The sequence below is a fragment of the Bombina bombina genome, unplaced genomic scaffold, assembly GCF_027579735.1.
Source record: "Bombina bombina isolate aBomBom1 unplaced genomic scaffold, aBomBom1.pri scaffold_594, whole genome shotgun sequence".
Classification (NCBI taxonomy): Eukaryota; Metazoa; Chordata; class Amphibia; order Anura; family Bombinatoridae; genus Bombina; species Bombina bombina.
In genome coordinates this window covers 231,050-254,000 of record NW_026511710.1, presented here as the reverse complement: position 1 = coordinate 254,000, position 22,951 = coordinate 231,050, and the positions used below count along the sequence as shown (strand labels likewise).

General features: G+C 40.5%; 1 protein-coding gene across 1 annotated transcript in view; it reads left to right on the top strand.

Moving 5' to 3' along the window:
- Window positions 1-22,951, top strand: part of LOC128643916 (nucleolar pre-ribosomal-associated protein 1) — a gene marked incomplete at its 5' end in the record, with an annotated part of 233,169 nt that overhangs the window by 42,742 nt on the left and 167,476 nt on the right. Inside the window, 3 exons of the mRNA XM_053696690.1 lie at window positions 14,103-14,282; window positions 15,542-16,385; window positions 18,542-18,740. Coding sequence (XP_053552665.1) covers window positions 14,103-14,282; window positions 15,542-16,385; window positions 18,542-18,740 — 1,223 coding nt within the window. The remainder of the gene's footprint in view (window positions 1-14,102; window positions 14,283-15,541; window positions 16,386-18,541; window positions 18,741-22,951) is intronic.

The following is a 22,951-nucleotide window of genomic DNA, read 5'->3' as shown; positions in this document are numbered from 1 at the left end:
CTAGAGATCATATCTCAGGGATACCTTCTAGACTTCAAATTATCTCCCCCAAGAGGGAGATTTCATCTGTCAAGGTTGTCATCAAACCAGATAAAGAAAGAAGCGTTTCTACGCTGCGTACAAGATCTGTTATTAATGGGAGTGATCCATCCGGTTCCACGATCGGAACAAGGACAAGGGTTCTACTCAAACCTGTTTGTGGTTCCCAAAAAGAGGGAACTTTCAGGCCAATCTTAGATTTAAAGATTCTAAACAAATTCCTAAGAGTTCCATCGTTCAAAATGGAAACTATTCGGACAATCTTACCCATGATCCAAGAGGGTCAGTACATGACCACAGTGGATTTAAAGGATGCTTACCTTCACATACCGATCCACAAAGATCATCACCGGTACCTAAGGTTTGCCTTCTTAGACAGGCACTACCAGTTTGTAGCTCTTCCATTCGGACTGGCTACGGCTCCAAGAATCTTCACAAAGGTTCTGGGTGCCCTTCTAGCGGTACTAAGACCGCGAGGGATTTCGGTAGCTCCGTACCTAGACGACATTCTAATACAAGCTTCAAGCTTTCAAACTGCCAAGTCTCATACAGAGTTAGTTCTGGCATTTCTAAGGTCGCATGGATGGAAGGTGAACGAAAAGAAGAGTTCTCTTTTTCCTCTCACAAGAGTTCCATTCTTGGGGACTCTTATAGATTCTGTAGAAATGAAGATTTACCTGACAGAAGACAGGTTAACAAAGCTTCAAAATGCATGCCGCGTCCTTCATTCCATTCAACACCCGTCAGTAGCTCAATGCATGGAGGTGATCGGCTTAATGGTAGCGGCAATGGACATAGTACCTTTTGCACGCCTACACCTCAGACCGCTGCAATTATGCATGCTAAGTCAGTGGAATGGGGATTACTCAGATTTGTCCCCTACTCTGAATCTGAATCAAGAGACCAGAAATTCTCTTCTATGGTGGCTTCATCGGCCACACCTGTCCAGGGGGATGCCATTCAGCAGGCCAGACTGGACAATTGTAACAACAGACGCCAGCCTACTAGGTTGGGGCGCTGTCTGGAATTCTCTGAAGGCTCAGGGACTATGGAATCAGGAGGAGAGTCTCCTTCCAATAAACATTCTGGAATTGAGAGCAGTTCTCAATGCCCTTCTGGCTTGGCCCCAGTTAACAACTCGGGGGTTCATCAGGTTTCAGTCGGACAACATCACGACTGTAGCTTACATCAACCATCAGGGAGGGACAAGAAGCTCCCTAGCAATGATGGAAGTATCAAAGATAATTCGCTGGGCAGAGTCTCACTCTTGCCACCTGTCAGCAATCCACATCCCGGGAGTGGAGAACTGGGAGGCGGATTTCTTGAGTCGCCAGACTTTTCATCCGGGGGAGTGGGAACTTCATCCGGAGATCTTTGCCCAAATACTTCGACGTTGGGGCAAACCAGAGATAGATCTCATGGCGTCTCGCCAGAACGCCAAACTTCCTCGCTACGGGTCCAGATCCAGGGATCCGGGAGCAGTTCTGATAGATGCTTTGACAGCACCTTGGAACTTCAGGATGGCTTATGTGTTTCCACCCTTCCCGCTGCTTCCTCGATTGATTGCCAAAATCAAACAGGAGAGAGCATCAGTAATTCTAATAGCACCTGCATGGCCACGCAGGACTTGGTATGCAGATCTGGTGGACATGTCATCCTGTCCGCCTTGGTCTCTACCTCTAAGACAGGACCTTCTGATACAGGGTCCATTCAAACATCAAAATCTAACTTCTCTGAAGCTGACTGCTTGGAAATTGAACGCTTGATTTTATCAAAACGTGGTTTTTCTGAGTCGGTTATTGATACCCTGATTCAGGCTAGGAAGCCTGTTACCAGAAGGATTTACCATAAAATATGGCGGAAATACCTATACTGGTGCGAATCCAAAGGTTACTCCTGGAGTAAGGTTAGGATCGCTAGGATATTGTCTTTTCTACAAGAAGGTTTAGAAAAGGGTTTATCAGCTAGTTCATTAAAGGGACAGATTTCAGCTCTGTCCATCTTGTTACACAGACGTCTGTCAGAAAATCCAGATGTCCAGTCCTTTTGTCAGGCTTTAGCTAGGATCAAGCCTGTATTTAAAGCTGTTGCTCCACCATGGAGTTTAAACTTAGTTCTTAACGTTTTACAGGGTGTTCCGTTTGAACCCCTTCATTCCATTGATATAAAGATGTTATCTTGGAAAGTTCTGTTTTTAATGGCTATTTCCTCGGCTCGAAGAGTCTCTGAGCTATCAGCCTTACATTGTGATTCCCCTTATCTGATTTTTCACTCAGACAAGGTAGTTTTGCGTACTAAACCTGGGTTCTTACCTAAGGTAGTCACTAACAGGAACATCAATCAAGAGATTGTTGTACCATCCTTGTGTCCAAATCCTTCTTCAAAGAAGGAACGTCTTCTACACAATCTGGATGTAGTTCGTGCCCTCAAGTTCTACTTGCAGGCAACTAAAGATTTTCGCCAAACTTCTTCCTTGTTTGTCGTTTACTCTGGACAGAGGAGAGGTCAAAAAGCTTCTGCTACCTCTCTCTCTTTTTGGCTTCGTAGCATAATACGTTTAGCCTATGAGACTGCTGGACAGCAGCCTCCTGAAAGAATTACAGCTCACTCCACTAGAGCTGTGGCTTCCACTTGGGCCTTTAAGAATGAGGCCTCTGTTGAACAGATTTGCAAGGCTGCAACTTGGTCTTCGCTTCATACTTTTTCCAAATTTTACAAATTTGACACTTTTGCTTCTTCGGAGGCTATTTTTGGGAGAAAGGTTCTTCAGGCAGTGGTTCCTTCTATATAATGAGCCTGCCTATCCCTCCCGTCATCCGTGTACTTTTGCTTTGGTATTGGTATCCCAGAAGTAATGATGACCCGTGGACTGATCACACATAACAGAAGAAAACATAATTTATGCTTACCTGATAAATTCCTTTCTTCTGTTGTGTGATCAGTCCACGGCCCGCCCTGTTTTAAGGCAGGTAGATATCTTTTAAATTATACTCCAGTCACCACTTCACCCTTGGTTACTCCTTTCTCGTTGATTCTTGGTCGAATGACTGGGACTGACGTAGAGGGGAGGAGCTATATGCAGCTCTGCTGGGTGAATCCTCTTGCATTTCCTGTTGGGGAGGAGTTATATCCCAGAAGTAATGATGACCCGTGGACTGATCACACAACAGAAGAAAGGAATTTATCAGGTAAGCATAAATTATGTTTTTTTTTTTTTGCTTGTTAAAGGGCCATAATACCCAATGTTTAAACACTTGAAAGTGATGCAGTATAGCTGTAAAAAGCTTAATGGCAAATATCACCTGAACATCTCTATGTAAAAAAGAAAGATATTTTACCTCAAAAGTTTCTCAGTAGCCACATCAAATTGTAAAGGACTTCTAAGCAGCATATCAGTATGTCTGTCCCGGGACAGCCAAAGGATTGAGCCTCATGCATTATCATCTTATTTCCCTATTCAGTGTAAGGAAGTTTACAATGAAATCTCATGAGTTAAGTGAAATCTCACGAGATCACAGTAAAAGAGTTCATGACCTCAGCACTGTTGATGCTGTTCATTTCTTCATTTTTTAAAAAATATTTTTTTTTACCTGCAGCTGGGCAGCAGCTGAGTATAACTTTTTACACAGAACTTAACCTGCTGAGCTGAGGAGATTGTGAGGTAAAATATCTTCCTTTTTTACATAGAGATGCTCAGTTGATATTTTCCTGTCAGCTTTTTACAGTTATAATGCATCAGTTTCAAGTGATTTTGCATATGAGTATTATGTCCCTTTAAGTTAGTTATTTCTCCAACATAGGTGTGTCCGGTCCACGGCGTCATCCTTACTTGTGGGATATTCTCCTCCCCAACAGGAAATGGCAAAGAGCCCAGCAAAGCTTGTCACATGATCCCTCCTAGGCTCCGCCTACCCCAGTCATTCTCTTTGCCGTTGTACAGGCAACATCTCCACGGAGATGGCTTAGAGTTTTTTAGTGTTTAACTCCTTAGAAATGAGGATTTTTCTGACAGAGGCCAGAAAATCAAAACTTCTAAACTCTTGTCAAATACTTCATTCCGTTCCTCTTCCTTCCATAGCGCAGTGCATGGAAGTAATAGGTTTGATGGTAGCGGCAATGGACATAGTTCCTTTTGCGCGGATTCATCTAAGACCATTACAACTGTGCATGCTCAGTCAGTGGAATGGGGACTATACAGACTTGTCTCCGACGATACAAGTAGATCAGAGGACCAGAGATTCACTCCGTTGGTGGCTGTCCCTGGACAACCTGTCACAGGGGATGAGCTTCCGCAGACCAGAGTGGGTCATTGTCACGACCGACGCCAGTCTGGTGGGCTGGGGCGCGGTCTGGGGACCCCTGAAAGCTCAGGGTCTTTGGTCTCGGGAAGAATCTCTTCTCCCGATAAATATTCTGGAACTAAGAGCGATATTCAATGCTCTCAAGGCTTGGCCTCAGCTAGCAAAGGCCAAGTTCATACGGTTTCAATCAGACAACATGACGACTGTGGCGTACGTCAACCATCAGGGGGGAACAAGGAGTTCCCTGGCGATGGAAGAAGTGACCAAAATCATTCAATGGGCGGAGACTCACTCCTGCCACTTGTCTGCAATCCACATCCCAGGAGTGGAAAATTGGGAAGCGGATTTTCTGAGTCGTCAGACATTTCATCCGGGGGAGTGGGAACTCCATCCGGAAATCTTTGCCCAAATTACTCAATTGTGGGGCATTCCAGACATGGATCTGATGGCCTCTCGTCAGAACTTCAAGGTTCCTTGCTACGGGTCCAGATCCAGGGATCCCAAGGCGACTCTAGTAGATGCACTAGTAGCACCTTGGACCTTCAAACTAGCTTATGTATTCCCGCCGTTTCCCCTCATCCCCAGGCTGGTAGCCAGGATCAATCAGGAGAGGGCATCGGTGATCTTGATAGCTCCTGCGTGGCCACGCAGGACTTGGTATGCAGACCTGGTGAATATGTCATCGGCTCCACCATGGAAGCTACCTTTGAGACGAGACCTTCTTGTTCAAGGTCCGTTCGAACATCCGAATCTGGTCTCACTCCAACTGACTGTTTGGAGATTGAACGCTTGATCTTATCAAAGCGAGGGTTCTCAGATTCTGTCATTGATACTCTTGTTCAGGCCAGAAAGCCTGTAACTAGAAAAATCTACCACAAAATATGGAAAAAATATATCTGTTGGTGTGAATCTAAAGGATTCCCTTGGGACAAGGTAAAAATTCCTAAGATTCTATCCTTTCTTCAAGAAGGTTTGGAGAAAGGATTATCTGCAAGTTCTTTGAAGGGACAGATTTCTGCCTTGTCTGTGTTACTTCACAAAAAGCTGGCAGCTGTGCCAGATGTTCAAGCCTTTGTTCAGGCTCTGGTTAGAATCAAGCCTGTTTACAAACCTTTGACTCCTCCTTGGAGTCTCAATTTAGTTCTTTCAGTTCTTCAGGGGGTTCCGTTTGAACCCTTACATTCCGTTGATATTAAGTTATTATCTTGGAAAGTTTTGTTTTTGGTTGCAATTTCTTCTGCTAGAAGAGTTTCAGAATTATCTGCTCTGCAGTGTTCTCCTCCTTATCTGGTGTTCCATGCAGATAAGGTGGTTTTACATACTAAACCTGCTTTTCTTCCGAAAGTTGTTTCTAACAAAAACATTAACCAGGAGATAGTCGTGCCTTCTTTGTGTCCGAATCCAGTTTCAAAGAAGGAACGTTTGTTGCACAATTTGGATGTAGTTCGTGCTCTAAAATTCTATTTAGATGCTACAAAGGATTTTAGACAAACATCTTCTTTGTTTGTTGTTTATTCTGGTAAAAGGAGAGGTCAAAAAGCAACTTCTACCTCTCTCTCTTTTTGGATTAAAAGCATCATCAAATTGGCTTACGAGACTGCCGGACGGCAGCCTCCTGAAAGAATCACAGCTCATTCCACTAGGGCTGTGGCTTCCACATGGGCCTTCAAGAACGAGGCTTCTGTTGATCAGATATGTAAGGCAGCGACTTGGTCTTCACTGCACACTTTTACTAAATTTTACAAATTTGATACTTTTGCTTCTTCTGAAGCTATTTTTGGGAGAAAGGTTTTGCAAGCCGTGGTGCCTTCCATCTAGGTGACCTGATTTGCTCCCTCCCTTCATCCGTGTCCTAAAGCTTTGGTATTGGTTCCCACAAGTAAGGATGACGCCGTGGACCGGACACACCTATGTTGGAGAAAACAGAATTTATGTTTACCTGATAAATTACTTTCTCCAACGGTGTGTCCGGTCCACAGCCCGCCCTGGTTTTTTAATCAGGTCTGATAATTTATTTTCTTTAACTACAGTCACCACGGTATCATATGATTTCTCCTATGCAAATATTCCTCCTTTACGTCGGTCGAATGACTGGGGTAGGCGGAGCCTAGGAGGGATCATGTGACCAGCTTTGCTGGGCTCTTTGCCATTTCCTGTTGGGGAGGAGAATATCCCACAAGTAAGGATGACGCCGTGGACCGGACACACCGTTGGAGAAAGTAATTTATCAGGTAAACATAAATTCTGTTTTTGATTTTGAAAATTTATGCCTGTATACAATTAGCTAAATTTCCAGTCCCCCTGTATCATGTGACAGCCATCAGCCAATCAAAAATGCATATTTGTATGTTCTGTGAATTCTTGCACATGCTTAGTAGGAGCTGGTGACTCAAAAAGTGTAAATATAAAGACTGCTCATTTTGTTAATGGGAGTTATTTGGAAAGTTGCATGCTCTATCTGAATCTTAAAAGTTTCATTTTGAGTGTCCCTTTAAGGGCTGATTGCTCACTAGTTGAAACTCCCATGGCTTTATCTTTTTTCAGTACAGGAACTTGCATTTTATAATATTAAAAAAACAACAACAAGAAAACTTTCAAAATGCCCCATTTAGATATAAAATATATGCCAACAAAAATCATTTTACTGATTTTTCAGACCTCAGGGACCACTAAACTCACAATTTTGAATCTCGTGGACCACTAACATGATTTTTTTTTTTTAAAGATACAAACCTCTATAATGTATAGGTGTATGCTTGTATGTGTGTGTGTGTGTGTGTATATATATATATATATATATATATATATATATATATATATATATATATATATATATATATATATGTATGTGTATATATATGTATGTGTATATATATATATATATATATATATATATATATATATATATATATATACACATACACACACATACTGTACATAACTAGTATAACCACAGCTAAGTTTACATTATGTATATATTTACACATTTTTAAGAATTATTTTTTGGAATTAACTAATTGAATGACAGAACTAAGAGAATACTTCCAAATGACAGATGAAGGGTGAGTGCCAACTTTTGAGCTGGAAACAGAGAGGCAGAAAGTGGGAACAAAATAATTATGTTTAAAAGGACCATAAGACTTCCAAATTACCTCCCCAGTTAGGAATTATTCAAAACTACTTATGATCATGGACAGACATTGGAGTAATAAATTAAGTTTATATCAGAGAGCTCTTAATATGGATGTGTGCTAACCACGACTGATGTTACTGGCGATTACTATAATACTGGTGGGATATGACTGATCTGCTGGATGGCAATTACTGGAAGTCAGGTGGAATAAAATTATTCGAATGAAAAATAATTACTATTTAATAAAAAAAAGAATATGGAGGGGAGGAAGACAAACAGTGATATAAGTTGTCCATCTGAAGGAATTAGGAAAACTACTCCAAAGAGACAAGTAAAGGGAATAAAATAAATGAAATATAAGAGAGTTTTTTCTCCAACATAGGTGTGTCCGGTCCACGGCGTCATCCTTACTTGTGGGATATTCTCTTCCCCAACAGGAAATGGCAAAGAGCCCAGCAAAGCTGGTCACATGATCCCTCCTAGGCTCCGCCTTCCCCAGTCATTCTCTTTGCCGTTGTACAGGCAACATCTCCACGGAGATGGCTTAGAGTTTTTTGGTGTTTAACTGTAGTTTTTATTATTCAATCAAGAGTTTGTTATTTTAAAATAGTGCTGGTATGTACTATTTACTCTGAAACAGAAAGGTGATGAAGATTTCTGTTTGTAAGAGGAAAATTATTTTAGCAACCGTTACTAAAATCGATGGCTGTTTCCACACAGGACTGTTGAGAGGAATTAACTTCAGTTGGGGGAAACAGTGAGCAGACTTTTTGCTGCTTGAGGTATGACACATTTCTAACAAGGCGATGTAATGCTGGAAGCTGTCATTTTCCCTATGGGATCCGGTAAGCCATTTTTATTACATAAGAAAAAAAAAAGGGCTTCACAAGGGCTTTTAAGACTGTAGACATTTTCTGGGCTAAAACAATTGATATATAAGCACATTTTAATACTTCATAGCTTTGAGGAATTATTTTATTCTTGGGAATTATGTAAAATAACCGGCAGGCACTGTATTGGACACCTTATTCTCTAGGGGCTTTCCCTAATCATAGGCAGAGCCTCATTTTCGCGCCGGTATTGCGCACTTGTTTTTGGGAAGCATGACATGCAGATGCATGTGTGAGGAGCTCTGATACATAGAAAAGACTTTCTGAAGGCGTCATTTGGTATCGTATTCCCCTTTGGGCTTGGTTGGATCTCAGCAAAGCAGATACCAGGGACTGTAAAGGGGTTAAATATAAAAACGGCTCCGGTTCCGTTATTTTAAGAGTTAAAGCTTTCAAATTTGGTGTGCAATACTTTTAAGGCTTTAAGACACTGTGGTGAAATTTTGGTGAATTTTGAACAATTCCTTCATACTTTTTCACATTTGCAGTAATAAAGTGTGTTCAGTTTAAAATTTAAAGTGACAGTAACGGTTTTATTTTAAAACTTTTTTTGTACTTTGTTATCAAGTTTATGCCTGTTTAACATGTCTGAACTACCAGATAGACTGTGTTCTGTATGTGGGGAAGCCAAGGTTCCTTCTCATTTAAATAGATGTGATTTATGTGACACAAAATTTAGAGAAAATGATGCCCAAGATGATTCCTCAAGTGAGGGGAGTAAGCATGGTACTGCATCATCCCCTCCTTCGTCTACACCAGTCTTGCCCACACAGGAGGCCCCTAGTACATCTAGTGCGCCAATACTCCTTACTTTGCAACAATTAACGGCTGTAATGGATAATTCTATCAAAAACATTTTAGCCAAAATGCCCACTTATCAGCGAAAGCGCGACTGCTCTGTTTTAGAAAATACTGAAGAGCATGAGGACGCTGATGATATTGGTTCTGAAGTGCCCCTACACCAATCTGAGGGGGCCAGGGAGGTTTTGTCTGAGGGAGAAATTTCAGATTCAGGGAAAATTTCTCAACAAGCTGAACCTGATGTAATTACATTCAAATTTAAATTGGAACATCTCCGCGCCCTGCTTAAGGAGGTGTTATCTACTCTGGATGATTGTGAGAATTTGGTCATTCCAGAGAAATTATGTAAAATGGACAAGTTCCTAGAGGTCCCGGGGCCCCCCGAAGCTTTTCCTATACCCAAGCGGGTGGCGGACATTGTAAACAAAGAATGGGAAAGGCCCGGCATACCTTTCGTCCCTCCCCCTATATTTAAGAAATTGTTTCCTATGGTCGACCCCAGAAAGGACTTATGGCAGACAGTCCCCAAGGTCGAGGGGGCGGTTTCTACTCTAAACAAACGCACCACTATACCCATAGAAGATAGTTGTGCTTTCAAAGATCCTATGGATAAAAAATTAGAGGGTTTGCTTAAAAAGATGTTTGTTCAGCAAGGTTACCTTTTACAACCAATTTCATGCATTGTTCCTGTCACTACAGCAGCGTGTTTCTGGTTCGATGAACTAGAAAAGGCGCTCAATATAGATTCTTCTTATGAGGAGATTTTGGACAGAATTCATGCTCTCAAATTGGCTAACTCTTTCACCCTAGACGCCACTTTGCAATTGGCTAGATTAGCGGCGAAAAATTCTGGGTTTGCTATTGTGGCGCGCAGAGCGCTTTGGCTAAAATCTTGGTCAGCGGATGCGTCTTCCAAGAACAAATTGCTTAACATTCCTTTCAAGGGGAAAACGCTGTTTGGCCCTGACTTGAAAGAGATTATTTCTGATATCACTGGGGGCAAGGGCCACGCCCTTCCTCAGGATAGGTCTTTCAAGGCCAAAAATAAACCTAATTTTCGTCCCTTTCGCAGAAACGGACCAGCCCCAAGTGCTACGTCCTCTAAGCAAGAGGGTAATACTTCTCAAGCCAAGCCAGCCTGGAGGCCAATGCAAGGCTGGAACAAAGGTAAGCAGGCCAAGAAACCTGCCACTGCTACCAAGACAGCATGAGATGTTGGCCCCCGATCCGGGACCGGATCTGGTGGGGGGCAGACTCTCTCTCTTCGCTCAGGCTTGGGCAAGAGATGTTCTGGATCCTTGGGCGCTAGAAATAGTCTCCCAAGGTTATCTTCTGGAATTCAAGGGGCTTCCCCCGAGGGGGAGGTTCCACAGGTCTCAATTGTCTTCAGACCACATAAAAAAACAGGCATTCTTACATTGTGTAGAAGACCTGTTAAAAATGGGAGTGATTCATCCTGTTCCATTAGGAGAACAAGGGATGGGGTTCTACTCCAATCTGTTCGTAGTTCCCAAAAAAGAGGGAACATTCAGACCAATCTTAGATCTCAAGATCCTAAACAAGTTTCTCAAGGTTCCATCGTTCAAAATGGAAACCATTCGAACAATTCTTCCTTCCATCCAGGAAGGTCAATTCATGACCACGGTGGATTTAAAGGATGCGTATCTACATATTCCTATCCACAAGGAACATCATTGGTTCCTAAGGTTCGCATTTCTGGACAAGCATTACCAGTTTGTGGCACTTCCGTTCGGATTAGCCACTGCTCCAAGAATTTTCACAAAGGTGCTAGGGTCCCTTCTAGCGGTGCTAAGACCAAGGGGCATTGCAGTAGTACCTTACTTGGACGACATTCTGATTCAAGCGTCGTCCCTTCCACAAGCAAAGGCTCACACGGACATTGTCCTGGCCTTTCTCAGATCTCACGGGTGGAAAGTGAACGTAGAAAAAAGTTCTCTATCTCCGTCAACAAGGGTTCCCTTCTTGGGAACAATAATAGACTCCTTAGAAATGAGGATTTTTCTGACAGAGGCCAGAAAATCAAAACTTCTAAACTCTTGTCAAATACTTCATTCTGTTCCTCTTCCTTCCATAGCGCAGTGCATGGAAGTAATAGGTTTGATGGTAGCGGCAATGGACATAGTTCCTTTTGCGCAAATTCATCTAAGACCATTACAACTGTGCATGCTCAGTCAGTGGAATGGGGATTATACAGACTTGTCTCCGACGATACAAGTAGATCAGAGGACCAGAGATTCACTCCGTTGGTGGCTGTCCCTGGACAACCTGTCACAGGGGATGAGCTTCCGCAGACCAGAGTGGGTCATTGTCACGACCGACGCCAGTCTGGTGGGCTGGGGCGCGGTCTGGGGACCCCTGAAAGCTCAGGGTCTTTGGTCTCGGGAAGAATCTCTTCTCCCGATAAATATTCTGGAACTGAGAGCGATATTCAATGCTCTCAAGGCTTGGCCTCAGCTAGCAAAGGCCAAATTCATACGGTTTCAATCAGACAACATGACGACTGTTGCGTACATCAACCATCAGGGGGGAACAAGGAGTTCCCTGGCGATGGAAGAAGTGACCAAAATCATTCAATGGGCGGAGACTCACTCCTGCCACTTGTCTGCAATCCACATCCCAGGAGTGGAAAATTGGGAAGCGGATTTTCTGAGTCGTCAGACATTTCATCCGGGGGAGTGGGAACTCCATCCGGAAATCTTTGCCCAAATTACTCAGTTGTGGGGCATTCCAGACATGGATCTGATGGCCTCTCGTCAGAACTTCAAGGTTCCTTGCTACGGGTCCAGATCCAGGGATCCCAAGGCGACTCTAGTAGATGCACTAGTAGCACCTTGGACCTTCAAACTAGCTTATGTATTCCCGCCGTTTCCTCTCATCCCCAGGCTGGTAGCCAGGATCAATCAGGAGAGGGCATCGGTGATCTTGATAGCTCCTGCGTGGCCACGCAGGACTTGGTATGCAGACCTGGTGAATATGTCATCGGCTCCACCATGGAAGCTACCTTTGAGACGGGACCTTCTTGTTCAAGGTCCGTTCGAACATCCGAATCTGGTCTCACTCCAACTGACTGCTTGGGGATTGAACGCTTGATCTTATCAAAGCGAGGGTTCTCAGATTCTGTCATTGATACTCTTGTTCAGGCCAGAAAGCCTGTAACTAGAAAAATCTACCACAAAATATGGAAAAAATATATCTGTTGGTGTGAATCTAAAGGATTCCCTTGGGACAAGATAAAAATTCCTAAGATTCTATCCTTTCTTCAAGAAGGTTTGGAGAAAGGATTATCTGCAAGTTCCTTGAAGGGACAGATTTCTGCCTTGTCTGTGTTACTTCACAAAAAGCTGGCAGCTGTGCCAGATGTTCAAGCCTTTGTTCAGGCTCTGGTTAGAATCAAGCCTGTTTACAAACCTTTGACTCCTCCTTGGAGTCTCAATTTAGTTCTTTCAGTTCTTCAGGGGGTTCCGTTTGAACCCTTACATTCCGTTGATATTAAGTTATTATCTTGGAAAGTTTTGTTTTTGGTTGCAATTTCTTCTGCTAGAAAGTTGTTTCTAACAAAAACATTAACCAGGAGATAGTCGTGCCTTCTTTGTGTCCGAATCCAGTTTCAAAGAAGGAACGTTTGTTGCACAATTTGGACGTAGTTCGTGCTCTAAAATTCTATTTAGATGCTACAAAGGATTTCAGACAAACATCTTCCTTGTTTGTTGTTTATTCTGGTAAAAGGAGAGGTCAAAAAGCAACTTCTACCTCTCTCTCTTTTTGGCTTAAAAGCATCATCAGATTGGCTTACGAGACTGCCGGACGGCAGCCTCCTGAAAGAATCACAGCTCATTCCACTAGGGCTGTGGCTTCCACATGGGCCTTCAAGAACGAGGCTTCTGTTGATCAGATATGTAAGGCAGCGACTTGGTCTTCACTGCACACTTTTACTAAATTTTACAAATTTGATACTTTTGCTTCTTCTGAGGCTATTTTTGGGAGAAAGGTTTTGCAAGCCGTGATGCCTTCCATCTAGGTGACCTGATTTGCTCCCTCCCTTCATCCGTGTCCTAAAGCTTTGGTATTGGTTCCCACAAGTAAGGATGACGCCGTGGACCGGACACACCTATGTTGGAGAAAACAGAATTTATGTTTACCTGATAAATTACTTTCTCCAACGGTGTGTCCGGTCCACGGCCCGCCCTGGTTTTTTAATCAGGTCTGATAATTTATTTTCTTTAACTACAGTCACCACGGTATCATATGATTTCTCCTATGCAAATATTCCTCCTTTACGTCGGTCGAATGACTGGGGAAGGCGGAGCCTAGGAGGGATCATGTGACCAGCTTTGCTGGGCTCTTTGCCATTTCCTGTTGGGGAAGAGAATATCCCACAAGTAAGGATGACGCCGTGGACCGGACACACCGTTGGAGAAAGTAATTTATCAGGTAAACATAAATTCTGTTTTTTTAAAGATTTTCTTTTTTATATACTTTAATTCCACTTTTTCAAGCCAAGACTATACCAACTTCTGCTGGCTTTAGAATGGAAGCATCTTCCTCTGAGCTGCGTGCCGGGTGGGATGAGTTAAAAATACAATCTATTTACGCAATTGGTGCAGTACTACGCAGCGTTCGTAGGGAAATTGTAATTTAACTCCTCCTCCATCGGTTTTCACTGATGTCCTGCCAGGTACTGTAGGGAGTTGCGGCACGATGGAGGTAACACCATCAGGGGAGAATAATTCCTGCTTGATGGTGTCAAGGACCACCAACATCTTCTCATGGACCACCAGTGGTCTACGGACCACTGGTTGGCAACCACTGCTTTAATACATTTATTGAAATAAAAACAAAAGTGTTTATATAAAGTTAGTTACACGTTTAAGTGCTAAATGGTTTGAGGTGTTACTAATATTTTTTCCTTTTTTTCAGTTTAAAAAAGGTACAGGTGCAAGTCTCATCAGCCTCTACTTAAACCTTTTGCACAGTCTCTTGTGCAGATTTGATTTAGCAAAAGCTGAACCCCATGAAAAGACAGCAGAATCTCAGGAGGAATCGGAGCTCTTTATTGATGCTAATTATATAAGCAGTATAGACACACCTGACAATAAGGTAAATCGTACTCTGCAGTCTTGCTGGGAAATTTTATGTACCATGTGGCATAGTAAAAGGGACAGAAAAGTGCAAAAAAATTAAATAAATGCTGTATTATGTTAGAACATTTCATTATTGTGCTATTATTTGCATATAACTGTTTAAATCTAGCTAAGGAATTAAATGCATAGTTAAAGTCTGCTGTAGAGAAGCAGTTTACTACTGAGAGCTAGCTGAACATATCTGGTGGCTACACACGTTTTGTCGTTGTCTTTTGCCTCGCCAGTCACCAACTAGCTCCTAGTACTGCTGAGCAAATGTAGCAATGCTTTTAAAGAAAGGATACCAAAGAACAAATGCATTTGATAATAGAATTGAATTTAAAAGTATCATATAATTATTATCATATAATTTAACTCTATCTGAATCATGATAGTTTAAGGGGACAGTCTACTCCAGAATTTTTGTTTATAAAGATAGATAATCCCTTTATTACCCATTCCCCAGTTTTGCATAACCAACACTGTTATATTAATATACTTTTTTACCTCTGTGATTACCTTGTATAAGAGGCAGCCTTTAAGGGCTTAGAAATTAGCACGAGCCTACCTTGGTTTATCTTTTAACAGAGAATACTAAGAGAACACAGCAACTTTGATGTTAAAAGCAAATTGGAAAGTTGTTTAAAATTGCATGCCCTTTGTGAATCATGAAAGTTTAATTTTGACTTTAATGTCCTTATACTGCCCTAGATGTAAATCTCATACATGTTTTACTTTTGGTAGTTGCAATACATTTTGTCTTCAGTTCCACATCTAGAAGAAAACATCTTGTAAAAGCCTGCACTTTTGAATTTTGGTGTTTTAACACCCATTTCCCTTCTTTTTATAGTTATGCTTTTGGGCTAGATTTATCATACTCCGCGTGCACTTGTGTGCAACCCCACGCAGGGGTTGTCAATCTCCCCGGTCGGAAAAGTCTAGGGATATTGATATCCGCCAAATAACAGGTGGAGAAATGGGTCTGAAGACCACTACTTCTTAAATCTCGACTGCAGGCTTGCTCGTGCAAACTTGCAGTTGATGGGGCTGAGACCCCTTGATAAATCTTAGCCTTTGTGTAAATTTCATGTGTGTGTCGGTGTGAAAAAGGTTTTCACAAATCTTGCTTCTTGATGAAAAGAAACAATGAAATATAGAAACTGTATAATAATGTAACTCTCCTCTTTACAATGGACTGATCTTCACCTAACCAATGTTTTGTTCTTTCTCCCCTAGATACTAGAAGATTTGCTTGCTGTGATATTCAAGCATCCAACTTTGGAGTGCTGGTTCTTGGCTCTGGGTCGCCAGTCGCTGCCGCCTCATACTTTAAACCCAATCGGTGTAAAAGTTCTCTCATCTCACGTGAACAAGGGCCTTATTCAGCTGTTGAGTTTCAGCGCTCCTCTTCTCCAACAAAACTCAAACCTTCATTTGATATCAAAGTATTTTAGCGCTATAGCAGAAAGCATTTTGAAAGAACTTGAGGACAAAAAGGCATTGAACAAAATGTCACAGCCGGTTGAAGCACTACAGAGCTTACATCCATACTTGGACACAGCACAGCTTAATGAAATTACTTTGGCCATTTTAAGATTACCTGAAGACCATCTTTTTGTAATGAAATCTCCAAATCATTCTTCTATGGATAAACAATTAAGCTGTTATGGAAAAGTTTTGGTGCAACTTCTAACTGAAAGCCACCAAAGGAAACACCAGCTGCAGGCGGATCTGGTCTCATCAGTTGAGCATGTGAAGGGAGTGGGGAGTCTCTTATCACCGTCATCAGGAGGAGAGATGGAAGCGGTGCTGTACGAAGCTCTGCAGAAGGACCCAGTGTTTTCTCTTGTTATAGGAGTTCATACTCTCAAGTACTGTCTTGAACAGATGACTGAAACCTGCCTCTCCATTGCAGCTCTGCTTATTGAGCACAGCAGGACTCATTTGCTGCAATTTGAACTGTGGTGTACAAATAGTGGGATACAAAAATCTCTGAGGAAAAATATGGAGGCCTTCCTGCCGTTAATTAAAGTCTATTTAATGTGCAGAAGTCGTTTTCAATTTACACGTCCTTCCCAAGGTAAAAAAATTAAAATAAAAAATTCTATTGTAACACTCCTTTATGTGATACTTTTTATAATTCTACCACATTAGGTATTTTATAACCAGTCAGAAAAAAGGATTTAAAGGGACTGTCAACGCCAGAATTTTTGTTGTTTTAAAAGATAGATAATCCCTTAATTACCCATTCCTCAGTTTTGCATAACCAACACAGTTATAATAATACACATTTTACCTCTGTGAGTACCTTGTATCTAAGTCTCTGCAAACTGCCCCCTTTTTTCAGTTCTTTTGACAGACTTGCATTTTAGCCAAACAGTGCTCACTCCTCGGTAAATTCATGTGCATGAGCTCAATGTTATCTATATGAAACACATGAACTAATGCCCTCTAGTGGTGAAAAACTGTCAAAATGCAAAATTAATTAAAAAAATTAGATTAGAGGCGGCCTTCAAGGTCTAATAAATTAGCATATGAACCTTTCTAGGTTTAGCTTTCAACTAAGAATACCAAGAGAACAAAGCAAAATTGGTGCTAAAAGTAAATTGGAAAGTTGTTTAAAATTTTATACCCTATCAGAATCATTAAAGTTTTTTTTGGACTTGACTGTCCCTTTAATATAATAGCACTAGTGTCAAAATACTGCATGGGGTGCGTTCTCAGGTGACCTTTACAGTCTGTGTTGTGTTTAGTGTGTAAAAATTGTGCATTTCCATTAAATATGGTTAGAGGATGCTGCACCCTTAAAGGGACAGTATAGACCAATTTTCATATCTGCATTTAATAGATACTACTATAAAGAATAATATGCACAGATACTGATATAAAAATCCAGTATAAAACCTTTTAAAAACTTACTTAGAAGCTCCAAGTTTAGCACTGTTGATTAGGTTAGCAGGAACACCCAGTGTAAGTGGCTAAATTGCAGACACTCCCCCCTTCCCTGCATATGAAAAGACAGATAATACAAACAGAAGCCAGCAGTAGAAGCGCGTCTACTTCTGACACTGAGGGGCTTGGTTAGGAGTCTGAAAATCTGAACAAGGATGTTTAAAAAAAAAAAAAAAAAAAAAAAGCAAAACTAAACATTGTTACAAAAACACTCCCAGATGGGCTATATAAATGGATCATCTGCAAAACATTTATGCAAAGAAAAATTTGGTGTATAATGTCCCTTTAAGGGATTATAGTTTCTAAAGTAGCAGGATAGATCTATCTTTACTTCTGAGGTGAAAAACTTATTTCATAACTCAATGGCCTGAATCTGATCTATTGCTGAAACAAATCACAGCTCAAAAATCACGGAATTAATAAAGATTGGGACCTGCTTCTCACAGCAGCAAGTTCAGTTCCATTATAATTAGTAGAAGTACATTTTATATTGTAATGTAACCGCTAAGTTTCATGATTTATATAAAGCATGCAATTAAAAAAAAAAAAAACAACTTTCCAATATACTTAAATAATCTAAACGTGCACATATATTATATATATTTTGTGAGTCCGACAAAGAATAGTTAAAAAAAAAATAATAAAAAAAAAAGGTTCCAATTTACTTTAATTATCAAATTTGGATAGTTTCCAATGATATTCTTTGTTTAGGAGATTCATAAGTAGGTGTCTGGAGCACTAAATAGCAGGAATAGTGCTGCCATATAGTGCTTTTGTAAATGGATAACATTCTGGCAAAACTGCTGCCATATAATGTCCCAGACACGTGCACGCCCCTGAGCTTATGTCCCTGCTTTTCCAGAAAAGATACCAAGAGAACAAAACAATTTTGATAATAGAAAGAAGTTAGAAAGTTATTTAAATTCACATTCTCGATCTGAACCATGAAAGAAAAAAATGGGGTTTCATGTCTCTCTAAAACAATTTATATTGTTAAATCCTCTTGTGTAGGTTTATTATACCTCCTTTCTTTGGCCAATTAACAGATATAAGTGAGATCCTGCACTGATCAAGCAATCACTGTGTAGAATGTGGCATGGTCTGGTAAAGTAGTGTTCATAGGTTTGCATGATGTACGTCTCTTGGTACTGTGGAAAATGCAAAGTTTTTCGATTAAGTAAATACTGAAAGTTCATTGAAATTTGTATTATTAATTTTATTAATAAATAATTAAATGTTTTATGGGCTATTACATATTTTACCTTTTAATGTTCTTTTTCTCAGTGTCTTCTGCCGCCCTTCGTGTCCTGAAAGAGGCCATATGGTGCAAACTGGTGAATGTAGCGCTAAGTTCAGAAAAGTCATCTGAGCATGTACTGGTTCTGTCCAGCATTATAAGAGAGTCCAATGTTAGTGATGAAGAGTTACAGAGTCTGTTTGACCAGCTTCCTGTGGCCCTGGCACAATCTTGGAACCCAGACAAGTATGCATATTGCATTTATAGCTACTCAACTTTTACATAATCTAATGTGCTGTGTAAGCTAATGGGGAATGTATTAATTATACTTGTGTTGAATCATTTTGTGTGTTTGGCTTTCAGACAACATTTAGGTGCAAGTTATAGACACCTGATAGCATGATGCGCGCTTAACAATTTTATTTTCCAATACATATTTGAAATATTCTTCATACAATTTAAAAAAAAAAAAATCTTTCCAATTTACTTTTTATCAGATTTACTTAATTTTCTTGGAATCAATTTTTTTAAACATCATATGTAGGTAGGTTTAGGAGCATGCACGTGTTCACTATATGACAGCATTCTTCAACTATGTATAACACTGCAATCACTACTGACATATACCTTCCTGAATCTACCTATGTATACATAGCTCCAGAAGGATATAAATAAGCTATAAACTGTCTAAAGGAGGTCTATGAAAATGGCACATGGTCTAAAATATGAAACGTACAAAGAAAGACTCTTTGATCAAAATCTTTATGGTTTAGAGGAGTGAAGGGAAAGAGGTGACATGATAGAAACCTTCAAATATATGAAGGGACTTAATAAAGTGGAAGCTAAAAGCATTTTCCACAGAAAAAGAAATGCCAAAAGAAGGGACCACAATCATAAAGTTTAATGAATTGAAGTGCCTCTGATTTTAAGGGTATTTTTATTCCTTAAACTTCTCAATCACTTTAAGTTAGAGGGTAGCAGATTCAGAAGAAATGTGAGGAAGTTTACAGAAAAGTTGTTGGATTCATGGAGTAAGCTTCCAATAGAGGTGGTACACATATGCTGTAAAATAATTGGAAATGCTTTGGACATGCATAAGGCTATCCTAAGGAAACAGGAACATGTAATATGGGTAGCCTTGATGGGCCTTTTGGTTCTTATCTACCGTCAAATTCTATGTTTTTATGTTTTTTACTATATATTTAACCACATAATAGAATTTTTAATTTGTTTTAAAATAAAATGCTGAAATTCAATAGGGAATTTTGTTTCTACTCTTGTGTATCCATTTAAAAAGAATTGCAAGCTGACAACCAGGAGAGAGGTGGTCTAGGGATCTTATATAGCCAAAATAATAGAGACAGTGAGCCTTCAAAACTCGCACTTAGATCATCATTATTCTCATTACAAATTTCAATCTACTTTCAACAAAACCTTGCACAGAATAGAACAATTTCCTGGCAGAACTCGCGTCTTGTTGGCTGTAAAATGGAAGTTGAGTTTTCTTCACACCAGAAAACCCCATAGGACTTGCAGTTAAATTCCTAAGTCCTAGACCCTTTTAGAAGAAAACTGTCATTCTGAACTTTCAGTTTAGTAAAAGAAATTACTTCAATTATCCTTTTTAGTTTTGTATTGTTGTACCTACATTGCATCAGCTAGATCTGAGTGCTCTGTTTGCATGAGTCACATTCACATTCACATTCATTTTAAATTTGCTGCTTAATTGGCAGTCTCATAACCCACTATCTGTTCACTGCCTATTTAGAAATAATTTTGTCTGAAGTATTCACAAGTGATAAAACATTATATATAAAAACTTCCAGTACATATTAGCATGTTTACATTTATTGTATTTTATTTCTTGAAAGTATCAAGAGTCGATTATCTTTGTGGGTTAAAGTACATAATATTATTGTGAATTGCCACTAAAATTGAGACACAATGTTGCTATAACAATAGTGCAGCATTTGTGAAGTTGCAGTGTTTACAGTAACATGTACAATTACATATTTTTCTTTCTGACATGGTGAGTCCACGGATCATCATAATTACTATTGGGATATTCACTCCTGGCCTGCAGGAGGAGGCAAAGAGCACCACAGCCAAAGCTGTTAAATACCACTTCCCTTACCCACAAACCCCAGTCATTCTCTTTGCTGTAGTGCATGGAGGTGGCAAAATTAGGTGTCTGATTCTTCAATCAAGAGTTTATTATTTTTTCAAACAAAGCAAGTTTGTTTTGTTTTTTCCTTGGGGTTTAGCTGTATTCCACGTTAGTCTCTTCAGTAGAGCTGTGGTGACTTAAGTTTTTTGGGAACTTGGGGGGTATAACCCCCTCTGTGCCTCCCAAGATGTGTTGCTGCCCCTGCTATGATAAAGACTATGTAGGTTTACTTGGTCTTTTGTTTTTATTCTCAGGTCCATGTTAGGAAGGGGATCCTTGCAAGCCTGTTAGACTGCCTTGCTGCCTGGCAGTTTGGAGGTTCTTTTTCTGCTGGTTACACAGAAATGCGAATTGGCACTTATGGGATTACTCTTGCTTGTGTGCAGGTGTCTTTTTGGCAGTTTTCTATTATGTAGTACGCCTGTACTCAGCTAGAGAAACTGTTAGATTGTGGCAGGCTTTGAAAGTGACATGTGTGATGATCACTGGAGACTTTACGAGATGGGTGTGTACTGTGTTAGATTGGGCTCTGTGAGTCTTTACTTTATTTTAACATATTTTGGGCGCACTAGTTGCTGGCTGTGTTTGCTGCATTCTGTGCTGCTTTGTAGCCTGTTAGTTTCTTCCGACGGCGTTTTTTTCTGTGTATACATGGTAATGCCGCCGGGAGATTGTGGACACCCACGATGGGCGGAGCTTGGTGTGGCACGTAGTTTTCGCGCTCTTCCTCTCTGGGGGTTTGTTTTTTGTGCAGCTGCTGGCACTGTGCAGTGTTTCCTGAGTCCGTTCTGGTGCTGCGGTTTGTCTTCTGGGTGAAGTCCGTTATTTTTTTTTCTGCATATACTGTGGTCTTATCCTCTGACTGGTAGGGGGGTGATTTAGCACCTCAGTTGGGCTGTTAGGTGCAGAGGTGCTTATATGGTTTCTTTATCATTATTATTTTTTTATTTTTTTTAAGTGACAGTAACGTTTAATTTTATTCCATTTTGTTCATTTTGTGTGTAATATAGACCAGGAAGACTTGCAAGCTGTGACTTGTAACCTATGTTTAGATGCTAATGTAGAGCCTCCTACCCCTTTCTGTTCCTTTTGTATAGAGAGGACTATGCAGTACAGGGATAGACTTTGATACAGAGCCTTCATTTTCTAAGGAGACTGTTGTTCAGAAGCCTCCTGTTCAAGCTGTAGCTCAGCTTCTCTCCATTCCTATTTCTCACTCCTCTTCACATGCAGTGCCTTGCGTGTCGTCTCAGGCTAGTTTTTCATTACAGGATTTGTCTACTTGCATATCCTCTGCTATATCCGATGCATTGTCTGCTTTTCCTGTGTTACAGGGTAAACGCAGAAGGACGTCTGACTCTGTTGCAGTTTTATCTAATGTTTCTTCTCATAGGACTGAGGAAGAAGATGTTTCAGTAGCATCTGAGGGTGACATTTCAGACTCTGATAGTGTGTCTCCTTTGACAGATTCTGAGGTGGTTTCATTCAGATTTAAGTTGGAGCACCTCCGTTTGTTACTCAGGGAGGTTTTGGCTACTTTAGATGATTCTGATTCAATGGTTGTAGTTACTCCCAAGAAGGCTAGTAAGCTTAATAAGTTTTTTGATGTTCCTTCCGTGGCGGAAGTTTTTTCTGTTCTGGATAGTGTTTCAGAGATTATTTCTCTGGAATGGTAGAAGCCTGGAATTCCTTTTTCCCCTTCTCCTATTTTTAGGAAGATGTTTCCTATTGCGGATTCTATTTAGGATTCTTGGCAGACAGTCCCTAAGGTTGAGGGTGCTATTTCCACCAAGAGGACCACTATTCCTATTGAGGATAGTTGTGCTTTTAAGGATCCCATGGATAAGAAGTTGGAGGCGTTACTTAAAGGGACACTGAACCCAAATTTTTACTTTTGTGATTCAGATAGAGCATGCAATTTTAAGCAACTTTCTAATTTACTCCTATTATCAATGTTTCTTCGTTCTCTTGCTATCTTTATTTGAAATAGGCATCTAAGCTTTTTTCTTGGTTCAGAACTCTGGACAGTAGTTTTTGATTGGTGGATAAATTTATCCACCAATCAGCAAGGACAACCTGGGTTGTTCACCAGAAATGGGCCGGCATCTAAACTTACATTCTTGCATTTCAAATAAAGATACCAAGAGAATAAAGAAAATTTGATAATAGGAGAAAATTTGAAAGTTGCTTAAAATTTCATGCTCTATCTGAATCACGAAAGAAAAATTTGGGTTCAGTGTCCCTTTAAGAGGATTTATGTTCACCAGGGGCTCCAATGGCAGCCTGTTGC